This window comes from Juglans microcarpa x Juglans regia, chromosome 5S (genome assembly GCF_004785595.1).
Source record: "Juglans microcarpa x Juglans regia isolate MS1-56 chromosome 5S, Jm3101_v1.0, whole genome shotgun sequence".
Lineage (NCBI taxonomy): Eukaryota > Viridiplantae > Streptophyta > Magnoliopsida > Fagales > Juglandaceae > Juglans > Juglans microcarpa x Juglans regia.
The window spans coordinates 23,818,200-23,844,623 of NC_054603.1; the positions used below are offsets into that span (position 1 = coordinate 23,818,200).

Below are 26,424 nucleotides of genomic sequence, written 5' to 3' on the forward strand. Positions count from 1 at the left end.
TTGGTTTTCTTCAGCATTTTATATTAAACATTGTTAGTTTAATTATTTTGGGAGTTTTAAAGTTGAAAATTTGTATTCAAAACAGCATCTAATTTACTTTGAACTTTACAATTCAGTCAGTACCGTAGCCCATTTAGCATAACATGGTATTTGATTTTCTTTTGAGTATTGCATACCATTTTCACTTGCTAAATTAGCTAAATGTAAACTGAAAGTTGCTTGGAAAACTCTTTAATACCCCGTAAATAAGCTTTCAAGATTTAGGAGTATTGCATACCATTCTCATTTACTTAAAATGTCCTCAGTTAGATGTATGTGATGCAAGGATAAAATCATAAAATTACTAATTCTAAGATTTCTTTGGGCAGATCTAAACCATATGTTACCCTCATAAAATCAAAGGTTGTTTTAAATATAATCAGAGGCTGTTGTGAGGTTCAAAGTAAACTAGAGGTTGTTTTAAATACAATTTTCCAACCTTAAAACTCCCAAAATAATTAAACTAACAATGTTCAATATAAAATGCACAAGTCAGATGCACACTAAGAAGACCAACTAAAACATACAAAAATAAGATAACAATACGCTGAGCTGCAGAGCATAGAAAAGTTACAAATGTAGCAGTAATCAAAATTGTTTTTTTCTAGTAATGTCGATTTAATATTATGATAATGGACTAATGGTTTTTTTCTTGTAATGTCGATCTAAAAACTCAGTTGAAATAACATGATGGACAAAGAGGAAGATAGAAGGCCACCTAGGCCTTCTACACCAGTTCCACCGACTCAGGTATGATACATTGGTCATTTATAAAAGGAAGGTGTCTCGATTCCAATAGTTAATGTATTTTTATTTGTGTATTGTAGGTCTCTCTTTGTCCAGGAAATGTTTACTACCCCCCATTTATGATTCATCCAAATATATATCCGAATTCATATACGTACGCATGGGGTAGCCAGGTACATTCCATTTTAAACTTTCAATTTTTTTTCTTAAGTTCATTGTTACATGTTCTAACATCGTGGACGAGTATAGCCCCCACCAATGCCACATTTTCCAACAACGTTCATCTACCCTCCGTCGACTAATGCGGAGGAGTCGGGTTGTGTTCAACAAACGATCCATGTATATTCCTTTCTAATCTTTTATTTCTTTTTATGCGTGCATTTTTATCCGTTCTAATATTGTGCCTGACTGCAGCCCCCACATTTTCCAACAATGATCATCTACCATCCGTCAACTAATGCGAAGGAGTCAAGTCGTCTTCAACAAACGATCCAGGTAGATTCCTTTCTAACCTTCCAAAGTTTTTCCTAAAGTGCATTGTTACCCGTTCTAACACCGAGTCGAATTACAGGCCCCATCAATACCACTGTTTCCAACAACGTTCATCTACCCTCCATTGACTAATGCGGAAGAGTTAATTCGTGTTCAACAAATGAACCAGGTAGATTCTTTTCTAATCTTTTATTTTTTTATGCCTACATTTTTATCCGTTCTAACACCATGCCTGATTGCAGCATATGAGTATTTCGAAGATGTTATCACCTTCAATACGACATACCTAACAAATAGATACGATATGTTGTGTGCTCCATTTGTTGGTATAAATCATCATGGGCAATCTATACTGTTAGGGGCTGGCTTGATTTCAAGCGAGGACACAAGTACTTTTGTGTGGTTGTTTCAAGCATGGTTGGAGTGCATGGATGGTCGGGCTCCAAAAGTGATCATAACAGACCAAGACCGAGCAATGAAGGCTGCTATTGCGTTGGTATTCCCAGACACGCGCCATAGATATTGTTTATGGCATATAATGCGAAAACTGCCTGAGAAATTAGGATCTCACGCTGCCTTCAACGTAGGGTTAAAGACTGCAATCCAGAGTGCCCTATATGATTCACAAACATGTGATGAGTTTGAGGAGAAGTGGGGGTAACTTATTCAGAAATATGAGCTAGCAGAGAATGCATGGCTGCAAGGGTTGTTTAACGAGAGGTCGTTCTGGGTACCGATGCACCTTAAAGGAGTTTTTTGGGCTGGCATGAGCACAACATAGCCTTTTGAAATCATGAATGCTTTCTTTGATGGGTTTGTGCATTTTGGTATGACGTTGAAAGAATTCGTCGATCAATTTGACAATGCACTTAGGAAGAAGGTGGAGGTCGAGACGATAGCTAATTTCAATTCCTCCAACCAAACCATCCCATGTTCATCTACGTTCCGCATTGAAAAGCAGTTTCAAGCAGTGTATACGAATGTAAAATTTAAAGAGGTTCAAAGAGAGGTCTAACTGCATACTTATCAATAAGGAGGGTTGCATTTACACCTATGATGTTTTAGATGAAATAACAACAGATGATGACCATGTCAAGAACATAAAGTACACAATTTACTTTAATGATGAGGAGATTGATCTAAAATGCAAATGTGCATTGTTTGAGATGAGAGGGATTGTCTGTAGGCATGCATTGAACATTTGTCAGATGAATAAGATTCATGCGCTACCAAAGAAATACTTGTTGGATCGATGGAGAAATAACTTAAAGAGGAGATACACAGTGGTAAAAAGTAGCTACGATGACTTGCGGCAAAATGCGGATTCACGAAGGTATGAATTTGTGGTGAAACGATGTGTGAAATTAGCTACCCATATATCATCGAGTGATGACAATGTTATTGCATTCATGCGCCACTTGGATGAGTTTTGAGAATCAATTTAAAGGATTAACACTTGAGTCCGATTCGACGAAAGTAACAGAGACTATGGTCACGAATAAGGGTAAGAAAATATTAAGCCCACACTTTGTCAGAAAGAAAGGGAGGCCGCCAACAAAAAGGAAGGTTCTGCCTGTTGAGAAGGCTGCTACCAAGCGAAAGAAGAAACATGTAATAAATTTTCTCCAAGTATTTATTACATGCATTGCTTTCCACTGCATGCATATTTCTTTTTAATGGATGTATATTTTCATATTTGAAACTTATTTAGACACATAGAAAAATATGTGATGATACGAACCAAGATTGTGAGGTGTTGGAAGCTCCAGAAAATGTTGAGATAAAAAAATTTTATGTTTATTAATTCTATATTGCTTCCCACAGCATTCATAACCACTCTCTAATGGCGTTTTTTTTTTTTTTACTTTAAATTAGGAGCAGATATCCAGTGCAGCCGTGCCTAATTTTGTGGTTCTAACACAGTGAAGTACTGTCACACAACCAACGCCATCGGGCAATAAGTAGCTTCTCCAAGAAGATTGTGATGTAGAAAATATGTAGTTTGGATATTGTTTTGTATTTTTATGGATTTTGGAAAACTGTGATGTGTAGTTTGGGTATGTTTTGTATTTTTATGGATTTTGGAAGACTTTGATGTATTTTTATAGATCTTGGAAGACTGTGATGTATTTTTATGGATTTTTGGAAGATTGTGATGTATTTTTATGGATTTTTGGAAGACTGTTATGTATTTTTGTGGATTTTGAAAGACTGTGATATATTTTGATGTAGTTTGAGAATTGTTTTGTATTTTTATGGATTTTGGAAGACTGTGATGTATTTTGATGTAGTTTAGGTATTTTTGCATTTTTATGGATTTTGGAAGCATGTGATGTATTTTGAAGTAGTTTGGGTATTTTTTGTATTTTTATGGATTTTGGAAGCATGTGATATATTTTGATGTAGTTAGGGTATGTTTTGTATTTTTATGGATTTTGGAAGCATGTTGATGTATTTTGATGTAGTTTGGTTATATTTTGTATTTTTATGAATTTTGTAAGCATGTGATATATCGCCACCTATATTAGGTGTTCTGATGTAGTTGGGTATCGTTTTGTATGCTCATGGTAGTGATTTTAGTCCTGATTAACAATATATGTGTCATCCTAAAGCAGTGCAGTAAAACAGTACAATTAACAAAAGATTTCTAACACAGGCCTTAACATTAATGCAATTAGTACAATTAATATACATTAATCTCTACAATTTACTTCTTCAAAATATATTTATAGTCCAAGGCAACCAAATATTATTACAATTGATAATACCCAATAAATACATAATAATATTCATGCACATCTATTCTCTATGAGCTGCTTTCCAATTTTCTTCTCTTACTTGTAAAGAACATTCTCTCTCTCGACTAGTTTATCTTTCATTTTCTGAACTTTATGCTTGTGCAACAATAAATCGTCCTCCCTTTTTCGAGCTACATTATCTCTTGTGCGTATTTTCTTCTCTACCAATTAAAGTATATCTGCCCGTATAAAGAATTGACACATTTCTTCTCCCTGCATACAAATTGTCAATTCCAAGATTGTTAAATATGACAAATTAAAAAGTAATAAAAAATTATGATAAAAAAAAATGTTTTACCGTGTTATACTTCGGGTAGGTGTAAAATTGCCTTCCAGGATTTTTGTTAATATGAGAGGTCTTCAATGGGGCTTTCAAGCCACACCAACAAGTTGGTGCTTCCATTTGTAACTCATCAATAACACATGATGATTGACTCGAGGCCATAGGTGATCTAAATGAAATATTCAGCACATTCAATTCCAATTTAGAGAGAAAATATATGACTCAAGTAGTCGCATGTACATTGCCCCCCCCCCCCCCCCCCTCCCAACTCAAATGGTAAGAAACATGGATTGGTAATGCATCATCATCTCATTCCTTATCTGTCATCACATGGCCCACCAGCACCACTCCACCTTTCAACCAAGACCCAAAAATTCAATAGCATAACAAAGATCCATTTCAAATAGGCAGAGCAACTATAATTTGCATTTTTCAGAAACCTAAAGCTTAATACACAACATGTCACAGAATCCAAGCATATGAAAACATTCACATTTCGTGTGATATGAAGTTTTAGTTGTTGCTCAACAGGGACCATATTGTTGTGGTGTTGGTGCTGACAAAGCCTGGGGCATTGATATAGTGGACTCTCATTACAAGGTTTGTCTATATGCAGGCATCAACATTATTAGTGGCATCTATTGGATGACTAGGTTAGTATCTTATACGTTCCTCCAATTGTAAGGTTGGAAAATGAATTTTGACAATATATGCAATTGACAGGTACATTCTTTGCAACCCAAAAGATTGATTTACTAAGCCAATCAAGATCCACATGCTCAAATGCTTTTACATGCATATGTTTCAAAATATACTTGAGCATTACAATGCTAGGAGAAAAAATGACACTAATTTGACATGGCCAAACTTTCTATCTAGCTGAACTGCCGCAGATAAACTGAGTTGGAAATGAACCAAACAACTGAACAAAGCAATGCTCAAGTATAAGGCTCCCTTCTCCCAATATAGTGAAACAAGCATCATACACCAACAATGAGTGAGCAGTTCATATTTCTATCGAATAATGAAGCATTAATACCCATATCGAATAATGATAAAGATATTTCTGCAAATTTAAAGAAAATAATACCCAAAATATAGGAGAGCAATCATGAGAAGCAATTAGTAATTATCCATAACTAATTAACTACTTCCTAAATAATGCATACCTCAGAAATCATAATCATAATCAAAAATAAAAAACCAGCTCAGAAAGCATACCTTTGAGCTACTTCATTTTGGCAGAGGGAGGGAGGGATGGTGTCGACAGGGAAGAGGGATTCAGTAGAGGGAGGGAGGGAGGGATTTTGAGGGGGGATTTTGTAACCCCCGCTCCTTTCTTCTTATGTAAGCTTCTCTTTTTCTTACGTAAGGCTCCTCCTTTCTGACGTAAGCAAATTTCAATGACGGAATTATGCAACAGTCTGCCATTCTTTCTGGCGACTGCGAGCATCGTCATGTGTGCCGAACCATGACGACGTGCCTCTCGAGATATTAGGTGACTTCTAAGGCACGCCCAATGTTTTAAATGTACTGAAAATATTTATATGAGGTATTTCCAGTATCGTTGAGTTAAACTTGTTTTTAAATGAGACAATTATAATATTTTGATGAGCTCCAAAATATTATAATTGTCGGAGATCATTTTAATATTAATTATTAAAATGATTCCAGTTATTTTAAATATTATGGGATTTAAATTATATTGAAGGCTTTAATTAATTTAATGGTTTTATTCTCTTAAAGATATTAAATAAGACTTCATCATTTTATTGATGATGAAGAAATATTATTTTATAAACTAAAGTTAGTTTAAAATAATATTTACCTTAATTCCTCTGAGTGCTTTTAATTAAGTTAACATTTACACATTTTCAAATCAGTATTTTAATATCTCAACATTAGATCGTTTTGAGGACCCAAACACGAAGGGACTGGATTAAGTACCCAGACCCCCTCTCTTTCCCCCTCACTTTTCCCCAGCCCACTCTCTCTCCTCCCTCTCCCCAGTGTACGCGATACGCGGCTCCCCCCTATGCCCGAACTGCTCCACGCCTCAGCCCAGCGCCGCCGTGCGTCAGCAGCCCTCACCGCCGGCACCACCAGCTCCCCCTTCCTCCGGTGAGCCTCCCCGTAGCAACCTCTCCTTCTCACGCTCTCTCTTCCTCTCCGCTAGAAGCATAATGCCCAAATGGGCTTGCTGTCCTTAGCGCCGCCGTGCGCCGTCCTTCGGCGCCACCACTTCCACGGCAGCTTCCTCTGCCACCGGCCACCACCCTTCAGCAATCTCATCTCCTTCCATGCAGCCACCTTCCTCCTCCATCGCACACATGCACACACGAGGAGACCCACGCACGGCTTCACCATGCGCGGCCTCTAGCGCTGCCGTGCGCAGCACCCACGACCACTAGGAGCCACCATGGACCTCCCTCTACCTCCCCCTTCCTCCTCCACGTGAACCATGGCCAGTAGCCTCTCACTCATGCATGGCCTCCCTCTCCCTCACACGCATGGGTTGCACACCGTGCACCGCCACCCACGGTGGGTAACGACCGTCATCAGCCTCCTTAGGCCACCACGAAGCCAACCCAACCTTCCATGGCCCCAATTTGCCACCCATGCACGCACACTCTCTCTCACTCTCCCACGGCTTCTCACCCACTTCACGGCCTTGAACCGCCGCCGTGAGCCACAGTGGCGCCACCTCGATGCCACCACAAGAGCCACCACATTTCCCTTAGCCGAACCATAGGTCCAAACCACCACTTTACGTGGTGGGTAATCACTGCACGTGATGGACAGTCACTGCATGTGACTGACCGCCATTGTACACCGTTAGGTACGCTGTGTACCACTCTTCATAACCACCAACACAAGGCCTTCATGAGCCCTTCCAAGACCACACTTAGCTATTCAAACGCCCAAACAGTCAACGTACGTGGGTTAGCCGCCACGTATGACCTCTCCAACGTCATTGGCTGTGATGATCAACGGGCAACGCACAGGTTAGTCCGTCGATAGTATAACTCTCTATCCCTTGTTAATTATGTTAGATATTGATTAGTTGATTAGATTGTGGACTGTGTTGTTAGTATTAGGGGAATGACTGGGTTGTATTGAGATGCGCTATGTAGTGCGCTGTGAAGTGTGGGCATATCTGTGTAGTGTGGTGACGTGAAGTGCTGTGTATGTGAAGTGTTGGGCATATCTGTGTAGTGTGGTGAAGTGTTGGGCGTATTTGTGAAGTGTTGTGGACTGTGCTGGGTAATGCAGTTGTGGAGGTTGTGTTGTAATGATGGCGTGGTTGTGCTGTGCAGTGTAGTTGTGGGGCATGTGCTGTATGGATGTCGTGGCATGTGGAGTGGGAACAATACACGCTAAGTGTACTCTGTGGGATAAGAAGAGTATATATAGAATATACTCTCTTGGCATATGTGGAGTGGGAATAGTACATGCTGAGTGTACTCTGTGTATATGTAAAATATACCCTCCTGGCGTATTGTGGAACGGGATGAGTACACGTGGAGTGTACTCCATGTAATGGAGTGACGCACTATACGGCGGGTATGTCGTAGTGGTGATGTAGCGTAACGTGGGAAAAATGGAGTACACACAGAATGTACTCCATATGGTGGAGTAATGCACCATGTGAAAGGAGTATGTGAAGGGAGTTATACTTCATGTGGTAGAGTGATGCACCATATGGCGAGTATGTCATAAGGGTGATGTGGCGTAGTGCATGTAAATGAAGTATGTGAAGGGAGTTGTACTCCATGTGGTAGAGTGATGCACTATATGGCGAGTATGTCATAAGGGTGATGTGGCGTAGTGCATGTAAATTAGTATGTGAAGGGAGTGTACTCCACATGGTAGAGTGATGCACCATAAGGCGGGTATGCCATAGTGGTGATGTGGCATATGTGAAGGGAGTATACGTGGAGTGTACTCCACAAGGCAGCGACACTCCGTGTGACTTGTCGTAGAGATAAGGATGGTTGTACAGTTGATGGGCGTAGAATGTAGTGAATAGTGTCGGGAATTGTGGAACAATGTCCCAAAGTAGTTATGGTGCAGCCTGTAGTCTAAGGTAACAAGTGTCACCGTGATGGACTTATAGCTAGGAGTATGCGTGAAGTAGCAGAACAAGTGTAAGAGTACGCAACGGAAGCATGACTGGGCAACGTCACGAAGTGACGTGGTTATTGACAGTCGTGCTTGTGATGGATGAGACGCTGGCGTAGAAAGTGGTGAGTTGTGTCGGGAACTATGGAACAGTGTCCCGAAATAGTTGTGACGCGGCCTGTAGTCTGAGGTGACAAATGTCACTGTAATTGACTGCGGCTGGAAGTATGGGTGTAGTAATAGAATAAGTATAAGAGTGCGCAACGGAAGCATGATTGGGCAACGTCACGAAGTGACGTGGTTACGGACAGTCATGATTATGATGGGTGAAGAGTTAGTGTGGAAATGGCGTAACGGGAACGTGACGAGATGTCAAGATGTGACAGGAGTACGCGAGGAACCGTACTTGTGATGAGTTAGGAGTTGGCGTAGAAGTGACGTAACAGGACGTCGGGTGACGTGACAAGGTCACGGTGTAGCTTGAGAGTAGTCTCGAGCTATATGACGTGACATAAGGTGTAATGGTGATTAGAGCCTTGTCGCACAAAGTGTTGGGATGAACTGTAAAAAGGGACGGATAGCATGAAGAGTCATGCTAGCCGGGTCAAGAGAATGTTGGTATCAGAATATGACCCTCATCCCTACGAGCAGGTGATCAACATGTTATATGTTAATCTTAGGTGATAAAGGGGTAAGGTATATGTGTAATCTGGTGAGACACGTGTACCAGACGGATTCACCATATGTAATGGGTAGTCTGTCCTGAGCACAGTTACATAGTGCTTAAGCCTCAGAGCTGGCTTAGAGCCGTGTGGCTTGTATGGATGAGAATGAGGATTAGTATGGGTTAGGATGTATGGCGGTAGTGATGGGTGTATTGTCTAGGATTGAGATGCGTGACTTAGTTGGCCTAAGTCATGCATCAAGATGAGTTCAATAAGGAGAATAAGACGAATGTCTTAGTGTCTTAATCCTAAGGTGAATCATGGGTTCACTTTAGTGGATAAGCACTCAAGGCAAGACGTTGAGTTGGAAGATGTGGTGACCGTAGTGGTCCCCGAAGGTTTTAACATAGTGAAGGGCACGTAAGTGCACAGGATAGAAGGAGAGTGTTTCAAGTATAGTGTAGTTCTATTTCTAGTTCAGTTGCCTATATACTAGATAGAGAATGACGTTAAGATTATGTATGCATGTAGGTTGCCAGCTGACACTCGCATGAATGGACTGCATGGTATGAAAGTAGCATGGAGTCCAGGTAAGTATTATGTTCATGCCCTTCTGGAGTTTTCTAGAAATTACGAAAAGAAAATGAAAAGCTCTTCTCTTTAAGAAAATGCTTACGAAAGAAGATGCCATGCTTTCAAACGTATAAGTACGTACGGCCCCTCCATGAAAGCCCATTTTTACGCACCCAAAGTTATTAATTGTACGCATGCGAATAGATGACTATAAGATGTATCTATTGTACATATTTTCAAAAAAATGAACTGATGTAAATGCATGAAAGACGAGCTTGAGCCGACGCCTTCGTGGATCCTACGGACCGACGTCGTCGCGAGCGCTACAAGGTGATGCTTGCGGATGCTGCAAAAGGCGAAGTTTAAGCCCGTGCTTTATGTTTTATGGATGGTACAAACTGATACTTTTATGAATGCCACGAGGTGATGCTTGTGGATATCATGAAAGAGGATGTTCAAGCCCATGTTCATGAAGTGATGTTTTCTCATGAAAAAAAATATTTTCTCATGAAAGGACTGTTAAATGAAAGAAAGAACTGAATGAAAGCTCCAGCTCTTTAGAGCTGACATGAATGAATGAAAGAATGAAATGAAAGCATGAAATGTATGAAGATACATAACGGCCACATGAATGAATGAAAAGGGGTACCCAATGAACGAATAGGTAGATTGCAATACTGGGTAGTAGTACTGGTAGTGCACCCAGTGCTACACCCTAACGGAATGGGATTCCAACACGTGGCAACGGGCGAATCCATTGGCCATAGGGCCGTTAACCCTAACACACGGGGCGTAACAGTGTGTACTGGCCTATGAAAGTGAAAAGAAAGAATGTATGTACGTATGTATGCACGCACGCACGAACGAATGCACTTTAAGAAATGAAGGCACTGACGAGTGAAACGTTTTACGAAAAGAAAGGAAAACCCCGTCCAGTGACGTTTTCAAATGAACGCACGTATGCACGCATGCATCTATGTATAGTATGTACGAATGATGAATGCATGAATGAAAACCTACGTTGTTATATTTTAACTGCATGAAGTATGCTTACGAGTCTTCGACTCATTTTAGTTTTTATGCATGTCCCTCTCCCCAACAGGGAAGGAAATGAAGTACGCGTCGGGATGGACACGGCCCATGAGGAAGAGCACGGAAGTCTAGGCAAGAGGCTTAAATGTAAGAGAGGCCTTTTATTATTAAAAATGATGTTTTCAGTTGTAAACCTCTCTTATCGTAAAAGTAAATTTTATTTTATAAACGTAGAGTCTTACACCCTGGGAAGAAGCAAAAAGTTTTAAATTGGACAGTAATTCCCATCGTCCTTTCTCAAAATATTTTACAAAAAGACCCACCACAAGGACGGGCGTTATAGATTTTTCTTAGGGTTTTTTGCTTCAGAAGAGGGAGAGGGATTCGGCAGAGGAGGGAGGGATGGATTCGAGGGGGATTTTTCTTAGAGTTTTTCGCTTCGGAAGAGGGAGGGGAGAGAGGGATTCGGCAAAGGAGGGAGGGATGGATTAGAGGGGGATTTCTCTTAGGGTTTTTCGATTTGGAAGAAGGAGGGGAGAGGGATTCAGAAGAGGGAGGGGGAGAGAAGAGGGAACACGGGGGGAGGGTGGGAGAGCAGAGCAAATCGTTTTTTTTAGTGGACCGGGTTTGCCAGATCATCAGTGTGGTGTATGAGAACAGACCGGCCTAGGAGTAGAATTTCTCTTTTATAAATGGGAAATGATATGAATCCAACTATTTTTAAATTTCTACGCAACTATTGAATAGATTATTATTATTATTGTATAATTCAAATCTATTGAAATCAACTAAAATTCGAATAAATTTAAAAAATAATAATATTCTATTAGAGTTATGTAAAAGTTTTAAATTAAATAGTTGTATCTATATATTTTTGTTTATAGATACGTGAGGTAGGAATGCTTTGTTTCTTTTTCTTGTTGGACAACATGTCCTCTATATGCAAGCCAGCATCCTTCAAAGAGGCAGCAGCTCTACAACAATGGCAAAAGTCTTATTTGTTTTTACAACTTCTATTCAAAAAAAATATATTCTAACAATATTTTATTCAATTTTTAACTTTAATCTCAACTTATTATCTCGTCTGTAAAAATAAACAAGACCTTAATTAACTACATATATCATAAGTACAATAAACGTATAATAAACAAAAAGATATATATATATATATATATATATATAGTACTTGTTATAAAATATGTGTTTTGTTTTCTAATAAACTATTCGGCCCACTTGCTACAGTCCTAAACCAAAATAATTTGACTGGACCTAATTACATTATATATATTGCTGGTATGGCGCTAATTAATTTAACTGGAACTGAAATCACCAAATCACATCAACACAACGGAGAGAGAGAGTGTGTAAAAACTGGGAATAAAAATTTCAGCATGTATTCTTCTTTGTTTGTTATGTACCGTAAGTCTAACAAAATTACAGAAATGAGATCCCAAAACTCTGATTGAAAATTTCAGTATGCAGTTTTCCTCGTAGGTTCTGTACTTAAAAAAATTACATAACTGACTCTCGAGCCTTTTAAGTTGACCCATGGTGAAAGATCAACAGGTAATATTGTTATCAGCTTGCCTTCTTGACCGCATCAATCTTTCCCCCAGTCATACGTTTGGAATGTTTTGATGCATGAACAGGAGGATCCACCAACCTTACACAGAATAAATTTGAATGCCGATTTCCTCTGGACGGGTTAGTAGAAGCCGCTGAATGATAAAACAGTAAGAAATCGTTGAATATCAAATACCGCTGCAAATAGTAAGTAATCTGCACATCCTATTTTAGTCATTTGGGTCCATTTCCTCGTCCCGGTCCCAGACCAGAGTAACATTTGATTTACCACCACTGTCATAAGATTCTGGCAATTCAACTACGTCAATTTCATATTCCAATTCATTCTCAAAGTTGCCCCCCTCTTTTCCAGCTGACTCTGAAACAACAGCTTTGTCGCCACGTTCCATCCATTTGGGGCAATCATCTTCCCCTCCATACAGAATCCTGCCATCGTCGACTTTTACATCAGTTGGAATGTCAGGAGAAGATGTTCTACAAGAGCATTCAGGGAGTGGATGTGAGAGGAATGAAGCTGGTTTTGATAAGAGGGACTGTCTTGTAAGGCCTTCCTCACCCAAGCTTTTGTTAAGATGTTCCCTCACTATGAGCGTCCAATTGTACTTGGTATGGTACATATTGTCACGAGTAGTGTTGAAAAGTTCTGCAAGAACTTTCCTGTTTGAAAGACCAGATAATGTCAGAAAATGGAAAAGAACGATACAAAAGCAAAAAACCATTCCAAGTAAAAGTTTCATGAAGATTTTTTGTAAGAATAGTAGCAACCAAAAATTGGTCAAAGTGCAACAAAACTGTTTAATATCCATAGAAAGTTAAGGTTTCAACTGCTAAACGTTTTTCTTGAAGAAGATACCTAGTAATTCTGCCCAGAAAAGATTAAAAATTAAAAAGAAAATATAACAGACGGAGAACCAAACACTAGGTCAAATAGGAAAATTACATTTACAAGCCAGTGTGGAGGATTTAAAATACTTAATTTGCAACAGGATTTAAAATCTTAAACTTCTCTACAAATTAAATCTTGCCAATTCAGCGGATACCCTCCATAACAGATTGCAAGTAGAACTCCATTAAATAAATATAATAATTTCAATAGTGATGCAGATACCCACGAATGGTGATGCTGAAAAAAAAAAACTTCTTCAGTCCATGTCTATGCGCTCAAGCATCTGTAGATCTAGATACAAGGCAAAATACTACAAATGAAAGCACTGCTTTGGCAATAACATTATTCTCACGCAATAAAAAGTATAGGTTGAAGGCTTCCATGTATGCAGACAGATAAAATTCAACCAAATTATATTTGTTGTATGATTCCATACTGAACCACCCATTATAACTTAAACAAATCGAATTTGTTCAATTAGCTTTTGATTCTTTTGTGCGGGATGGGCGGATGCACTAACAAAGGCATTTTAAAAATTCAAAATTGTGAAAAGGCAAGTAAAGGCATATCAGTTTCATGCACATCTTACCTGTCTGGTCTGTATGTTCTAGAAAGACCAGTCTCATACAATCGCTGTCCCATGGCCAGATTTCTCAAGAAATTGAGAAATCTGGCCATCCACTGCCATCATGGTTAAAACCAGGAAAGAATGCATCGGCTTCCACAGAGACAATATAACCAAGAGCATCCCATAGTAACCTGTGCGCTTGCATCCTCAGATCCACGGTCGATAGGTCTGGTTCTGGTTCTGTGTCAATCTCAGTAATCCAACCATACCAGCCTTCCTTTTCATGTTGATAGATGGGTCTATCAGGAGGTGGAGGCAGAGGCCGAGGCCGAGGACCAGCCTTTTTCCATTCTTCTTTAAGTTCTTCCTCACTTTTGGCAGGAGGCATTTGGAAAAGATCTAGAGGAAGTGGGGTTTCAGGTCCAACCAAGTCATACAACTCTTTCTTGCTGCAAAGGGAAGTGCGATCGACTAAGTTGGTAAACATGGCACGAAGAGGGATCAGAACACCAAAAGTTTCAGAACCAGCCTGGTATATTATTGTCTTAAGGAGGATAGCCCATTGCTAGAAGGAGAATTCCAACCTGCAGAGGTTATGCATAAGCAAATTGATGCACTACAAAATAACCATACTAAAATTATGTGGTGCATGTTTTTTAAGCATTGGGGCATCTGTTTCACCAATGCTCGGTTATTTTCACAAAAGTGAAAATCAATGAAAGGCGCAATGCAGAAGAGAGAGATCCATTGTTATTACAAAATAGGCAGGAAGTTAGGACTTGCTTAAAATTAAACCCTAAACTTGCAAGCATTAACATGGACATTGCAATATACTCTTGTCGAGTCTCTATTGACTAAGAGTGACTGAGACCCGTGTAAATTACACTTGATGCTATTTAAATAATAAAAAGTGCTCCCCAGGAATGCCGAACAGAATTTCAGTGTAGAAAAAAACACACACAAATTGTTATTTTTTACACATGATTAAGCTATCTTGCAAGCCTTTATAAGTTGCAAAATACCACCTGCAATTCAGATACCTGAGTCATAAGCCTTGACCACCAATTGTGCTTTTTGACCTGTCCTATTTACAATCATTTAACCGATAGAATAAAGAATTCTGTTTAGATGTAGTATAATAGTTGGCTTAACTATATTATACTAAACACGATATAATTAGCCAAATATAGTGTGTTTAGAATCTGGAACACTAGAGACTAGTCAGGACTACATGTAGTATAACATTAGTTCCTCATTAACAATTCCTCGTTTGATCATCTGTGCCCTCCGATACTGTATAAGTTCAGTATGAACATCCTACAAAAGTAACGAGTAACAAAGATAAGGAAAGCTAGAGATTGAATGAAACCTTTCTCAGTCATGATTTTGAGGTAGAAACATACGGGAAATGTGAAAATATCTTTTTTACTTGAAGTCTAAAAAATGAATTAGTTATCAAACAAAGAAGCACAAGAACATTCAAACAACAATTGATACTATTTAGAGTAACCAATAGTAAAATGGACACTTTGATGCTTGACAATGATACATTAGAGAAAACTTAAACGTCCAATACAGAAGAGAACAGGCTCCAACAGCTGACCTGAAAGAGTTCTGCACAACCATGATATGCCAAGGTGTCCCTCAATAAGCCAGGATGAAAAGCTAAGAAAGGTTGGCCCCATCCTCGTAACCTGTGGAAAAGCACAAACCAAATACTCATGAAGCGCAGGCAAATAATTTCTGAGATTTGGGAGTCATAGGCAAACAATTTCTGACTTTGGTTTTACATATGCATAATGATAATGACATATAACAGCAGTTTTCCTCTAAAGAAACCATTTATTTATTTTCTTTGGTTATAAACTTTTCGTTGAAATCCCTCTATTGGCAAGCTAAGGCAATTTTGACACTTGGACCATTATCATGGTATTCCCCATGAGAGCAAAGACCACCACAAATTTAACACATCAGGATTTGTTGTCCTCTAAGCATCAATATTTGTTCCATGATGTTGGGAATAAGTGTAGCTAAGACTAACTCGAAGTATAGTAGCAGAACTAAACGAAAGAAATTGATGACAATCACACAGAAAGAACACCAAGAATTAAGTGGTTCGACTCAAAATGAGCCTACGTCCACTGGTGGGGTCGGTATCGAAGATTTCACTATCAACAGAGATGGAGTACAAATCAATACAACAAAACTTCACAAGGAAGTTATCTCTCAAACTCACTCTAGACTTCTCTCTCAAGAAAACACTAAAACAAGAGCAAAATGTATTCTGAAGAAGATAGAAAGGAAATGGGCGCCGTTTGATATTTATAGGAAAAGTGAGAATTCACTTTTGTGAACATTGGCTCGAGCGAACGTCGAGCGAGTGTCGAGCGAACGTAGATATTCTGCACTTCACTCAAGCTAACAGTTGTGCGAGACTCGAGCGAAGCTCTCTGCCTGAACTCGCTCGAGCTGGGTGTCGAGCGAGGATCGAGCGAAGCTCTCTGACTTGGATATAGCTCGAGCTGAATGTCGAGCGAATGTCGAGCGAAACTCTCTGTCTGAATTCGCTCGAGCTGAGTGTCGAGCGAATGTCGAGCGAAGCTCTCTGTCTGACTTCGCTCGAGCTGAGTGAACCTCCGCTCGAGTGAACCTACGACACATGCACTGTTCAATCTGAATTCAAGCCACCTCCTAACACATGATTCATACCTCTCCAGCATTCGGTGCCCAAGAATCTGAATATCTGTACGGAATTGCAGTGCATGGAAGGCAACTCTACATCTAAGCCTCTGAAACTCAACCATGCTACCCCGGTTTTTAGTGTTTCGTTTCCTACCCCGGCACTTTGCTGACTCTATTGTTATGAGCCTAAAGAATAGGGAGGCTGTATGAGAAGTAAGGGCTACGTGGGATAGGGGAATATTTATTTGTTTGTGGGTATATTTGTCTTTTACTCATTTGTTCAGTTGAGTCCATAGGAATGGGTCAATGGGCCTTAGTGGTAAACGTGGGTAATGGGTCTGGCACCAGTCCGTGCACGTAGAAGGGTCGTTATTTCTAATTCCTGCATTGCATTGATGTATTTAAAGTACTTTATGAAGTAATGGACAGATGTTTTTTGAGTCCCAAAATTCCGTGTGAATTGTGGAGGTTCTCTGGCTCCTTGAATTGCCAAAATTTATCCTAATTAATCTGAAGGGGATCATAGCAAATTGGTTTCAGAGCCGTGTTCCTGCGACATGGCAGAGGGCACACGTAATGCGCAACTAGCAGAGGCAGTCGCCACCTTGCGTGGGGAAAATGCTTCCTTGAAGGAGGAGCAGAGTACACAAAGAGCACTATTAGAAGGAGTATTACAACAACTTAACAATTTAGCCTCAAGCTATGATAGCTTGGTACAGATATCGGCTAAATTGAGTTCAAGAGAAGGAACTTCAAGTAACATGAGGATGAATTCAAATCCTCTATTTGATGGTCAAGGTGGAATCCAAGCAAGAACACTTGGATTGGATTTTCCACACTTTGACGGTGGAGACCCAAGTGAGTGGATTTTGAAGGTGCATCAATTCTTCGCGTACTGTCAAACTCCAGAAAACCATAAGCTGCAGATTGCTTCTTTGCACATGGAGGGGAGGGCATTGACATGGTATTACTGGCTGATGGAGTCCTGCCCGGTGGCTAGCTGGGAAGAATTCTTGGTTGCTCTTCGCATCAGATTTGGACCCTCCGCATATGAGGATCTAGTGGGTGGTTTCACCAAGCTGCGACAAATAGGAAGTGTGGAGGAATACCAAACTGCATTTGAGAACCTGTCAAATAAAATCACTGGGGTAAGCGAAGAATTTCGAATTAGCACTTTTATAAGTGGACTAAGAGATGAATTGAGAATTATAGTTACCATGTTCAAACCAAATACACTCTCAGCTGCTTTTGGTTTCGCCCGATTGCAAGAAGAGGAAGTAGGGAGGAGACCATCCAACCACCGAAACACAAACACACAGCATAGCTCATATTCAACCACAGCCAAGCCTCAAACACTAAGACTACCCGGACCCAATCCCATACCAAGATTACCAGCCCCTCCAATAAACCCAAAACCCAACCTGAACCATCCTAACAAAAACTAGTACCCCATAAGGCGCATCAGCCCCACTCAAATGCAAGAAAGGAGAGATAAGGGTTGTGTTATTATTGCGATGACAAATATCACATAGGGCACAGGTGTAGCAGACCTAAATTGTATTTGCTAGAGGGTATGGAGTTAGAGGTGGAGGAAGAGGAGGAATTGGAAGAAGAAGAGACCCACAACCAGCTTGACACCGTGGCCATACTAGTGGCACAACAAGCGGAACTACTACGCATATCCTTGCATGCTATTGCAGGAGCTCCTTCTCCCAAAACCATGAGGTTAGTAGGGAAGATTGGTACATGTTCAGTCATTGTTCTCATTGATACTGGTAGTACGCACAGTTTCATAGATGTAAATGTAGCAAGGAGAGCAAAGCTGCCAATGGAAGATGGCCACCTGGTAGTCCAAGTTGCTAATGGGGATACTCTTCCTTGCCGAGGTTGCTGTAAAGCAGTGTTCTTAAAATTACAAAGTTGTAATATTTTAGCCAATCTGTTTTTACTAACTTTGGGAGGGTGTGATGTTGTATTGGGGGTAGATTGGCTAAGAAGTTTGGGAAATATCCAGTGGAACTTTGCAGATTTAAGCATGAGTTTCCTTGTGGAAGGAAAGAATATGTTTTTGCAGGATTTAAGGCCGCCCGAGAAGACCTTAGAGGAAGAGGAACACAATTTGAGCAAGACTACACTGATAGAAGGAAGAGGGATCTGGTTGCAGTTCATGGAGGCCAAAGACACCAAAGGAGGAGTACCAGTAGAGCCTGCCATACAAACTGTTTTGGATGGATTCAAAATAGTGTTTGTTGAACCCTGTGGACTCCCACCTCCTAGGAGTCACGACCACCAGATCCAACTGCAGGAAACAGCCAAACCGACATGTGTTAAACCCTATCGATATCCCTACTACCAGAAGGAAGAAATTGAGAAGCTGGTCAGGGAAATGTTGAAAGCAGGGATCATTCAACCAAGTCAAAGTCCCTACTATTCACCAGTCCTCCTGGTGAGGAAGGCGGATGGGAGTTGGCGGATGTGCATTGATTACCCGGTTTTAAACAAAGATACAATCAAAGATAAGTTTCCCATTTCCAATATAGATGAATTGTTGGATGAGTTTAATGGTGCTAAACTTTTCTCTAAGCTTGACTTGAGATCAGGCTATCATCAGATCAGGATGAGGCCTGAAGATGTGCCCAAAACTGCCTTTCGCACACATGATGGGCATTATGAATTTTTAGTAATGCCCTTCGGGCTCACTAATGCCCCATCGACCTTCCAGGGATTGATGAATGAGATATTCAGGCCATATCTCAGGAAATTTGTGTTGGTTTTTTTTTATGATATACTTGTATACAGTAAATCTGTTGAGGAGCATGTGGTTCAATTAAAGGTTGTTCTATAAGTTTTAAGACACCACCAGCTGTATGCTAAGGCCTCAAAATGTGTTTTTGGAAGCCGAGAAGTAAAGTATTTGGGTCATGTTATTTCTGAAGAAGGTGTCAACGCAGATCCATTAAAAATTACAGTGATGTTAGAGTGGCCTGAGCCTAAAAATCCTAAAGCCTTAAGGGGATTTTTAGGGTTGACAGGTTACTACAGAAAATTTGTGAAAGGATATGGGAGCATCGCAACCCCTTTAACAGCATTATTAAAGAAGAATTCTTTCAGTTGGAATGAGAAGGTCAGTCAAGCTTTTGAAGCCTTAAAGGAAGCTATGGTGACACCTCCTATCCTTTCACTACCAGATTTTTCAAGAACATTTGTGGTGGAATGCGATGCTTCAGGGAATGGACTAGGAGCTGTGTTGACGCAGGAAGGAAGGCCACTAGCCTATATAAGCCAGGCTCTAAAAGGAAAAAATATGTTCTTATCAACTTACGAAGAAGAGTTATTGGCTCTAGTCCTGGCTATTCGAAAATGGAGGCACTATTTACTGGGGCACAGTTTTAAAGTAAGGACAGATCAGCAAGCACTGAAATACCTACTGGAACAAAGAATTGGAAGACCTTTTCAACAGAAGTGGGTCGCAAAGCTGTTAGGCTTTGATTTCAGTGTAGAATATCGCAGTGGGAAAGGAAACAAGGCAGCGGATGCACTCTCAAGGCTACCAAGTGAGGAAGAAATACCAGACCAAGAGAGGAGTTCAGTTATGGGTTAAACCAAAGCAATCAGTATGGTCACTGTTAATTGGTGGGAAGAGCTCCGTCAAGTTTACAATCAAGATCCCCAGTTGCAAAAGTTACTCAACCATTGCCATCGGGGTGATCTTGACCCTCTTAAGTACCAAGTCAGAGGAGGGTTCTTATTCCATAAAGGAAGGCTCCACCTGGGAACCCTACAAGCACAACAAGAACAGATCATGCAACAGTTTCACGACGGGCCCATAGGAGGACACACCGGGTCACTCAAGACACATTCCAGGATAAAAAGGGAATTCTTTTGGCATGGTATGAGAAAGGACATCAGAAGATACATAAGGGAATGTGAAGTATGCCAAAGAAATAAAACAGAAAATCTCAAACCAGCAGGGGTCCTACAACCACTGCCCATACCCAATAAAGCATGGGTGGATATCAGTATGGATTTTGTGGAGGGATTGCCTCCATCAAACGGGTACAATGTAATCATGGTAATAGTGGACAGATTCAGCAAGTATAGTCATTTCATACCACTAGCTCATCCATACACAGCAGCAATAGTCGCAAAAGCATTCATGGAGAACATATTCAAGTTACATGGCATACCACAAAGCATAGTGAGTGACAGAGATGCAATATTCACCAGCCAATTCTGGAAGGAGATCTTCCATTTAAGTGGCACTAAGCTTTTGATGAGCTCGGTGTACCACCCCCAAACAGACGGCCAAACAGAAGTGATGAACAAGTGGTTAGAAGGATACCTGGGGTGCTTTACCAGCGATAGACCCAAGGATTTGGCCAGATGGCTAGCTTTAGCCGAATGGTCATATAATACCTCAGAGCACTCCTCAACGGGATTTAGCCCCTTTGAGGTTGTGTACGGTCAAGCGCCGCCACGGCTACTTCCTTACGAGCCTGGGTCCACGGCAGTGCAGGCCGTTGAAGAGGAAATGAGAAGCCAAGACGTCATACTCACTCTGGTGCGTGAAAACCTACTAGAAGCTCAGGTGCGGATGAAAAACTATGTAGACAAAAAGATAACACAACGCGAATACCGTATCGAAAAATGTCCGTCGCAGTAAGAAGAAACTTGAAGCTATCACCCAAATATTTCGATCCGTTCCAGATTATACAAAGGATCGGGAAGGTAGCCTACAAGCTCGATCTACCCGAAGGATCAAGGATCTACCCAGTATTCCATATATCATGCCTTAAAAAGAAGCTAGGAGCTAGGGTAAACCCAAACCCTAAGCTACCATCAGTTATGGAGGATGGAACCTTGGCTCCCAGACCAGAAAAGGTACTAGAAAGAAGATTAAAGAGGAAGGGAAATAGAGCCGGAGTAGAGCTCTTGATTCAGTGGAAGGGATCATCAGAGGAAGACGCATCATGGATGGATCTGGAAGAGTTGAAAAGGAAATATCCAGACCTCGAGGGCGAGATCTTTTGAGAGGGAGGCCGTGTTATGAGCCTAAAGAATAGGGAGGCTGTATGAGAAGTAAGGGCTACGTGGGATAGGGGAATATTTATTTATTTGTGGGTATATTTGTCTTTTACTTATTTGTTCAGTTGAGTCCGTAGAAATGGGAAAATGGGCCTTAGAGGTAAATGTGGGTAATGGATCTGGCACCAGTCCGTGCACGTAGAAGGGTCGTTATTTCTAATTCCTGCATTGCATTGATGTATTTAAAGCACCTTATGAAGTAATGGACAGATGTTTTTTGAGTCCCAAAATTCCGTGAGAATTGTGGAGGTTCTTTGGCTCTTTGAATTGCCAGAATTTATCCTAATTAATCTGAAGGGGATCATAGCATCTATCCATTTGTCATTAGTAGTTTCCCAATCCGAATGAGAGAAGGGAGTTACCGACGGTAGTGCGAAAATCGTGAGGAGGACGTCGACGGTGATAGCTCCAAAAACCAAGGGTTAAACGCACGGTGAAGGGAGAGAGAAGTTGAGAGGAAACCGATTGAAAAGTGTCTACTGAAAGGTGAGGATTTTTGGACTTGAGAAGAGATAAAAGCAACTGCAAAATCATGGGTTTGGTGCGTACGGGTTGGAGAAATATGCGGAATTGCAGTACAAGAGGGAAACCGTGGAGAAGAAAAATAGTGCAGGAAGAAGTAACTTACCAAGTGACACCGTTTCAAGATTTCTTCAAGTGATAGCTTGTCGTGGGCCGGGCTTCATCAATTCTGGGCTGGGCTTTGGCCCAGGTGTTACATCATTCAAGTCTCTTATATCTCAATTCTTCTCTATGATTTATCGTCTCAAATTTCCAGACAAAAGAAAATGAAACAAATTAAACATGAAAGCCTGCTCCTAAATTAACATGCCAACGAAACTATGTTGAATAAATTTCAAGCATTTGAGACGATATTGAATCAACATAATTTAACCAATGCGGGATAGAAATTTAATATCTCATTATTCTCATCAATTGAAACATACCACCAGAATTAATACCTGTTACTAATTTATAGAATATTAAAGTTCTATTTTCACCTCACGAGAATAACAAGAATCACTCGAAGTTCTGAACTTATTGCCCCAATTCTCACATCACTTGATCTTGCAACAATTGTGTCTTGCCGAATCGTGTTACTACAAACTCTACCTCCTGTCAAAGTTCTGGATTCATTGACCCAGTTCTCAAGATTTGATCTCACAATAATCATCTCCACATTCCTCATGCTTTAGCAATCATTTTCCATGAAAACATTTCCTTAATTAACGTCTTTTGCCCTTTTCTTTTCTTTTTCGTTGTTAGCCAACTATTTTATAGATATCAATGAAACCTCAAATACATAACAGACGCTAACACACTTGTTTAGGCTTCGGACAGAAAATTCAGGATACGACAAATAAGAAACTGTTTCAAGTGTTTTTTAAAATAGATTAGCCTGCAAAAATATTAGTTACTGACGGTTTCTAATCTAGCCATTAAAGAAAAGAAAACCACTTATTATCTCCACAATGACATACTCAATAAGGCACAAAACCTCTATATGGATTCATGAAGTGGAAGGATTAAATAAATAACACTCATTCTTCCAATTGACGCTCATACTCAGCACATATTTCATATACCCGCACGGCGACTTCAAGCACATGTTCAATTGCCAGCATTAGATTCTTCTCAATAACAAGAATGTGTTAGTCATCATTATATAACGCCAAATCATTTAGTCATCATTGCATTCACAAACCAATCCTTCAAATACAATTTCTTTCTACGTTGTCCTTATACGGGTATTATAAATACCTGAATTCCAGGACCATTTCCATTTGCAACATCTGCATATAAAAGATATCCTGTCAACAAGTTATAAACATTGAAAAAAATGAACTGCATGATGCAGTATATCTCTTAACTGGAAGTTTCGCATGAGGAGGAAACCTTTTGAGATTCTAGAAGTCGTTTCACAACCTTGTCGGTTCTATGTTTTTGTCTCAAAACTTGAGCAACTTGCAACCCAAAGCATGAGTCTAGTCTCTCAGAACTACGAATGCCATTGAGACTTGAGATGGCAGGGGCGATTCAATATTCACCTGTGCCTCCAGGATATTCAACTTTTGAGCACCATCATCAAGAGTCGATGAAATATTTGCAAGATTGCATCTCAGTTCCTCAATATATTCCTTCCAATTAATAATGGAGTAGAGAATGACTTAGTAGAATGACCTATCATTCACAGAAACAGCACTGGCTCACAAAGACTTATTCTCATGTTCTAGCTCCTGAATCTTCTTTTTGTAATACTATTTAAGAATCGAAGTATCAACATTTGTAAACCGAGTAAAATATGAAAGATGTACATGATGTCAGAAACGAATTAAAAACATACAAATCCAAAGGTCATAAGAGATATAGAGTTTTGAAACAAAATCTCATAAACAAATATGTAGATGGCCAAGAAATAGATACGGTTTTTAGTTCTGATAAGCAAGAGATTCTCACATTTAATCAAGTGATTTATCAGATGATTTTTGCAAAATCAAATAGGCGATCCATGAAAAGGATTTTTAAAAAACCAAATGGCACATTCCATCTGTAAAAGCCAAAGGTTAATAAACATCTGAAACTAGCAAATAATCACATACAACTTTTCTTATACAATGATATACCTGGAGTTCCTCAAATAGTGAACCGACATCCCCACGATAAAATAGAAGCTCAGCCTGCGACTGCTCAATTTGTCTCCTCATTCTCTGCTCCTGAGCTGCCATTGGATCACGGTTGATCTACATCAAGAAAGAAGGCAAGTTCGTCAGGAAGAGAAGCACGACATGACATGCAAAAATAGAAATACAAAAGAAAACTTACAACTGCCCTGTTCTGAATGTTATGAGCACGATTTGCATACTTCAGAGTGTTTATTGTTTCCTCAACATTTGTATCAGTAGGACTGACACAAGCTTCAATCATAAACAAATTATGAAGCAATAGAGAGAAAAAAAGGTTCTAAATTCATCTTCAGCAATTTCCAGATTATTCTAAAAGCTCTTGGTGAAACAAACTCATTTTAAATAAAGGAAGGAAATAAATAATTACATATCCTATATAAAACCTCAACCAACGTGGAGTTTTAGCACCTGAATCATCTTGGTATGGTGGGAGAGGGAAAACAGAATGTATTCAATCACTTTCAATACCTAGCATAAGCAATGCATTACAAGAAAAATTACATTCATCAAATCTGTAGAAGTAATTCAAAACGTGTACAAGAAAAATTACATCCATCAACTCTAACTTTCAAAACTACATTCATCAACTGGCAAATAATTCTCCAACTCATCTGTAACCCATAATTTGCCTACGCATTCACATCCATCTATTCTTAAAATCAAAATAATTACACTAAGGTTGGATACAATAATTCTCAAACCACTACAAACAGCAAAATACCAAATTTGGATATAACCTAATGCCAAACAGATTACGCTACAAATTTAAACATCTCAAAATTCTTCAACTTCCAATTTGTCAACTGCAATGACAGTTCCATAAAATATGCATTATCAAGTGAGCATCAATCCTCTCGTTGGAAAGCAGGCTTTTGAACTTCAGCGTCTTTGCATGTTAAAGCTTCATTGTTTATACATGTATCAACTAAGGGGAAAAAAAAGTCATGACAATAACACATACACTAATAGCTACGTATATACCTGCAGCTACAATCCACTAAAAAAAAGTCATACTTACTAATATATAATGCTAACAGCTACGCAAATTCACAGGGACTTATTTGCAATAAGTTCCAAGTGGCACGCACGACATATCCCGAAGGTATTAACAATAGCAAATTAAAAATATTGAACTAGGAGAGTAGCCCACATTATTCTTTCATATGTATCAATCAAATCTAACCATGTGCCTCTTCAACCACATCATTATTCATTCTTTACTGGTGGAATATTTTTTTTTGTTACATATTTGTGATCATTGTTATAATTTCTAATACTTTTTGTTCAATGCTGATTTGGTCTTTAATTTTGTGACAAAAAACCAAAATAACATTCCAAGAATCTAAAACCAGATGGGTCCATTATCATCACATGCCATGACACTATTTATGTATATATTTTATCACAAGCTATGTTTCTTTAGATTTTGAGAAATTAGCTGTTAGCATTCTGGGTTAGACCTGTTATGTTTTCTGGGAGCGAACAGATTTGAGCATGCATGGAATTATTTATAATTTATGTGCATTAGGTGATTTTCTTTTCTCCACGCATGAATTAGAAAAATTCATGTCTCTACAGCTTTGCTTGTAGAGAAGGTCTTTCCTTACAAGAAAAGAATTTAAGTTGTAGCTGGATTAACAATTGCCAGATTTTTAGTTCCGTAACAAATAATTAAAATAAATTAAGAAACTTTTGTTGTCCGAGGTTTGAAAGAGAATTATCTTTATATTTAGAAATTTTTATGATTTAGTGCAGAGAAAAATTAAATAATGGAAGGAAAAGAGGCAAAGATTAAAAAAAAAAACTAAAAAACTCAAGCGTCTGTTGGTTATCTCTTTGGAAGGAGTTCGCCTGCATTGACAACAAATGTTGCCTTGATGTAGCTCAAGAATGCAATAAAAGTGCATCTTGATTGCTACTTAAAGACTACCAAAATTAGTTTTTCTATATGCAAATTATTTTCTATATATTGATATACATTGAAAGACGTGGGGATTAATACGTTTTCTTTTGGTTGCTTAATCCTTTTGCACTGGAACCGGATTACTTCATGCTATTCACTTGACATCCAAATCTAACAGATCCAATGTCTTTCACAATTTTTTTTTTTTGAAAAAGAGAGCTAAAAAAGAAGACATATTGAAGGTGTAGATTATACTAAATTTGTGCAGAACAAACAAACCT

The 26,424-nt window shown here is 39.4% G+C and overlaps 1 protein-coding gene, 1 long non-coding RNA gene and 1 pseudogene across 3 annotated transcripts; all 3 read right to left on the bottom strand.

The window, feature by feature from the left end:
* Positions 1–12,147: 12,147 nt before the first annotated feature.
* LOC121266996 lies at positions 12,148–16,593 on the bottom strand (annotated as a pseudogene).
* A 5,689-nt stretch (positions 16,594–22,282) lies between these two features.
* Positions 22,283–23,477, bottom strand: LOC121266997. Its single transcript, XR_005940959.1, has 3 exons — positions 23,428–23,477; positions 23,318–23,349; positions 22,283–23,187 (listed from the first exon to the last, which is right to left on the bottom strand). It is a non-coding gene; the product is annotated as an uncharacterized LOC121266997 (long non-coding RNA).
* A 10-nt stretch (positions 23,478–23,487) lies between these two features.
* Positions 23,488–25,744, bottom strand: LOC121266995 (kinesin-like protein KIN-4C). 2 transcript variants are annotated; one of them, XM_041170883.1, is made up of 3 exons: positions 24,380–25,744; positions 24,181–24,297; positions 23,488–23,737 (listed from the first exon to the last, which is right to left on the bottom strand). In XM_041170883.1, exons 1-3 carry the CDS (start codon positions 24,479–24,481, stop codon positions 23,702–23,704), a joined length of 255 nt encoding a protein of 84 aa, XP_041026817.1. In that variant the 5' UTR covers positions 24,482–25,744; the 3' UTR covers positions 23,488–23,701. The 2 variants fall into 2 exon arrangements, with proteins under 2 accessions (XP_041026817.1, XP_041026816.1); XM_041170882.1 differs by having other exon boundaries at positions 23,488–23,814.
* Between the last annotated feature and the right edge of the window lie 680 nt (positions 25,745–26,424).

What these genes read in the sequence shown, in the direction of transcription:
- LOC121266995 (XM_041170882.1), bottom strand. Translation starts at nt 24,481, where the DNA reads ATGATTGAAGCTTGTGTCAGTCCTACTGATACAAATGTTGAGGAAACA. An exon ending in ACATTCAGAACAGGGCAGTT is followed by an intron (nt 24,298 to 24,379) that starts GTAAGTTTTCTT and finishes TTCTTGATGTAG; the next exon opens with ATCAACCGTGATCCAATGGC. An exon ending in CACTATTTGAGGAACTCCAG is followed by an intron (nt 23,815 to 24,180) that starts GTATATCATTGT and finishes ATTCTTAAATAG; the next exon opens with TATTACAAAAAGAAGATTCA.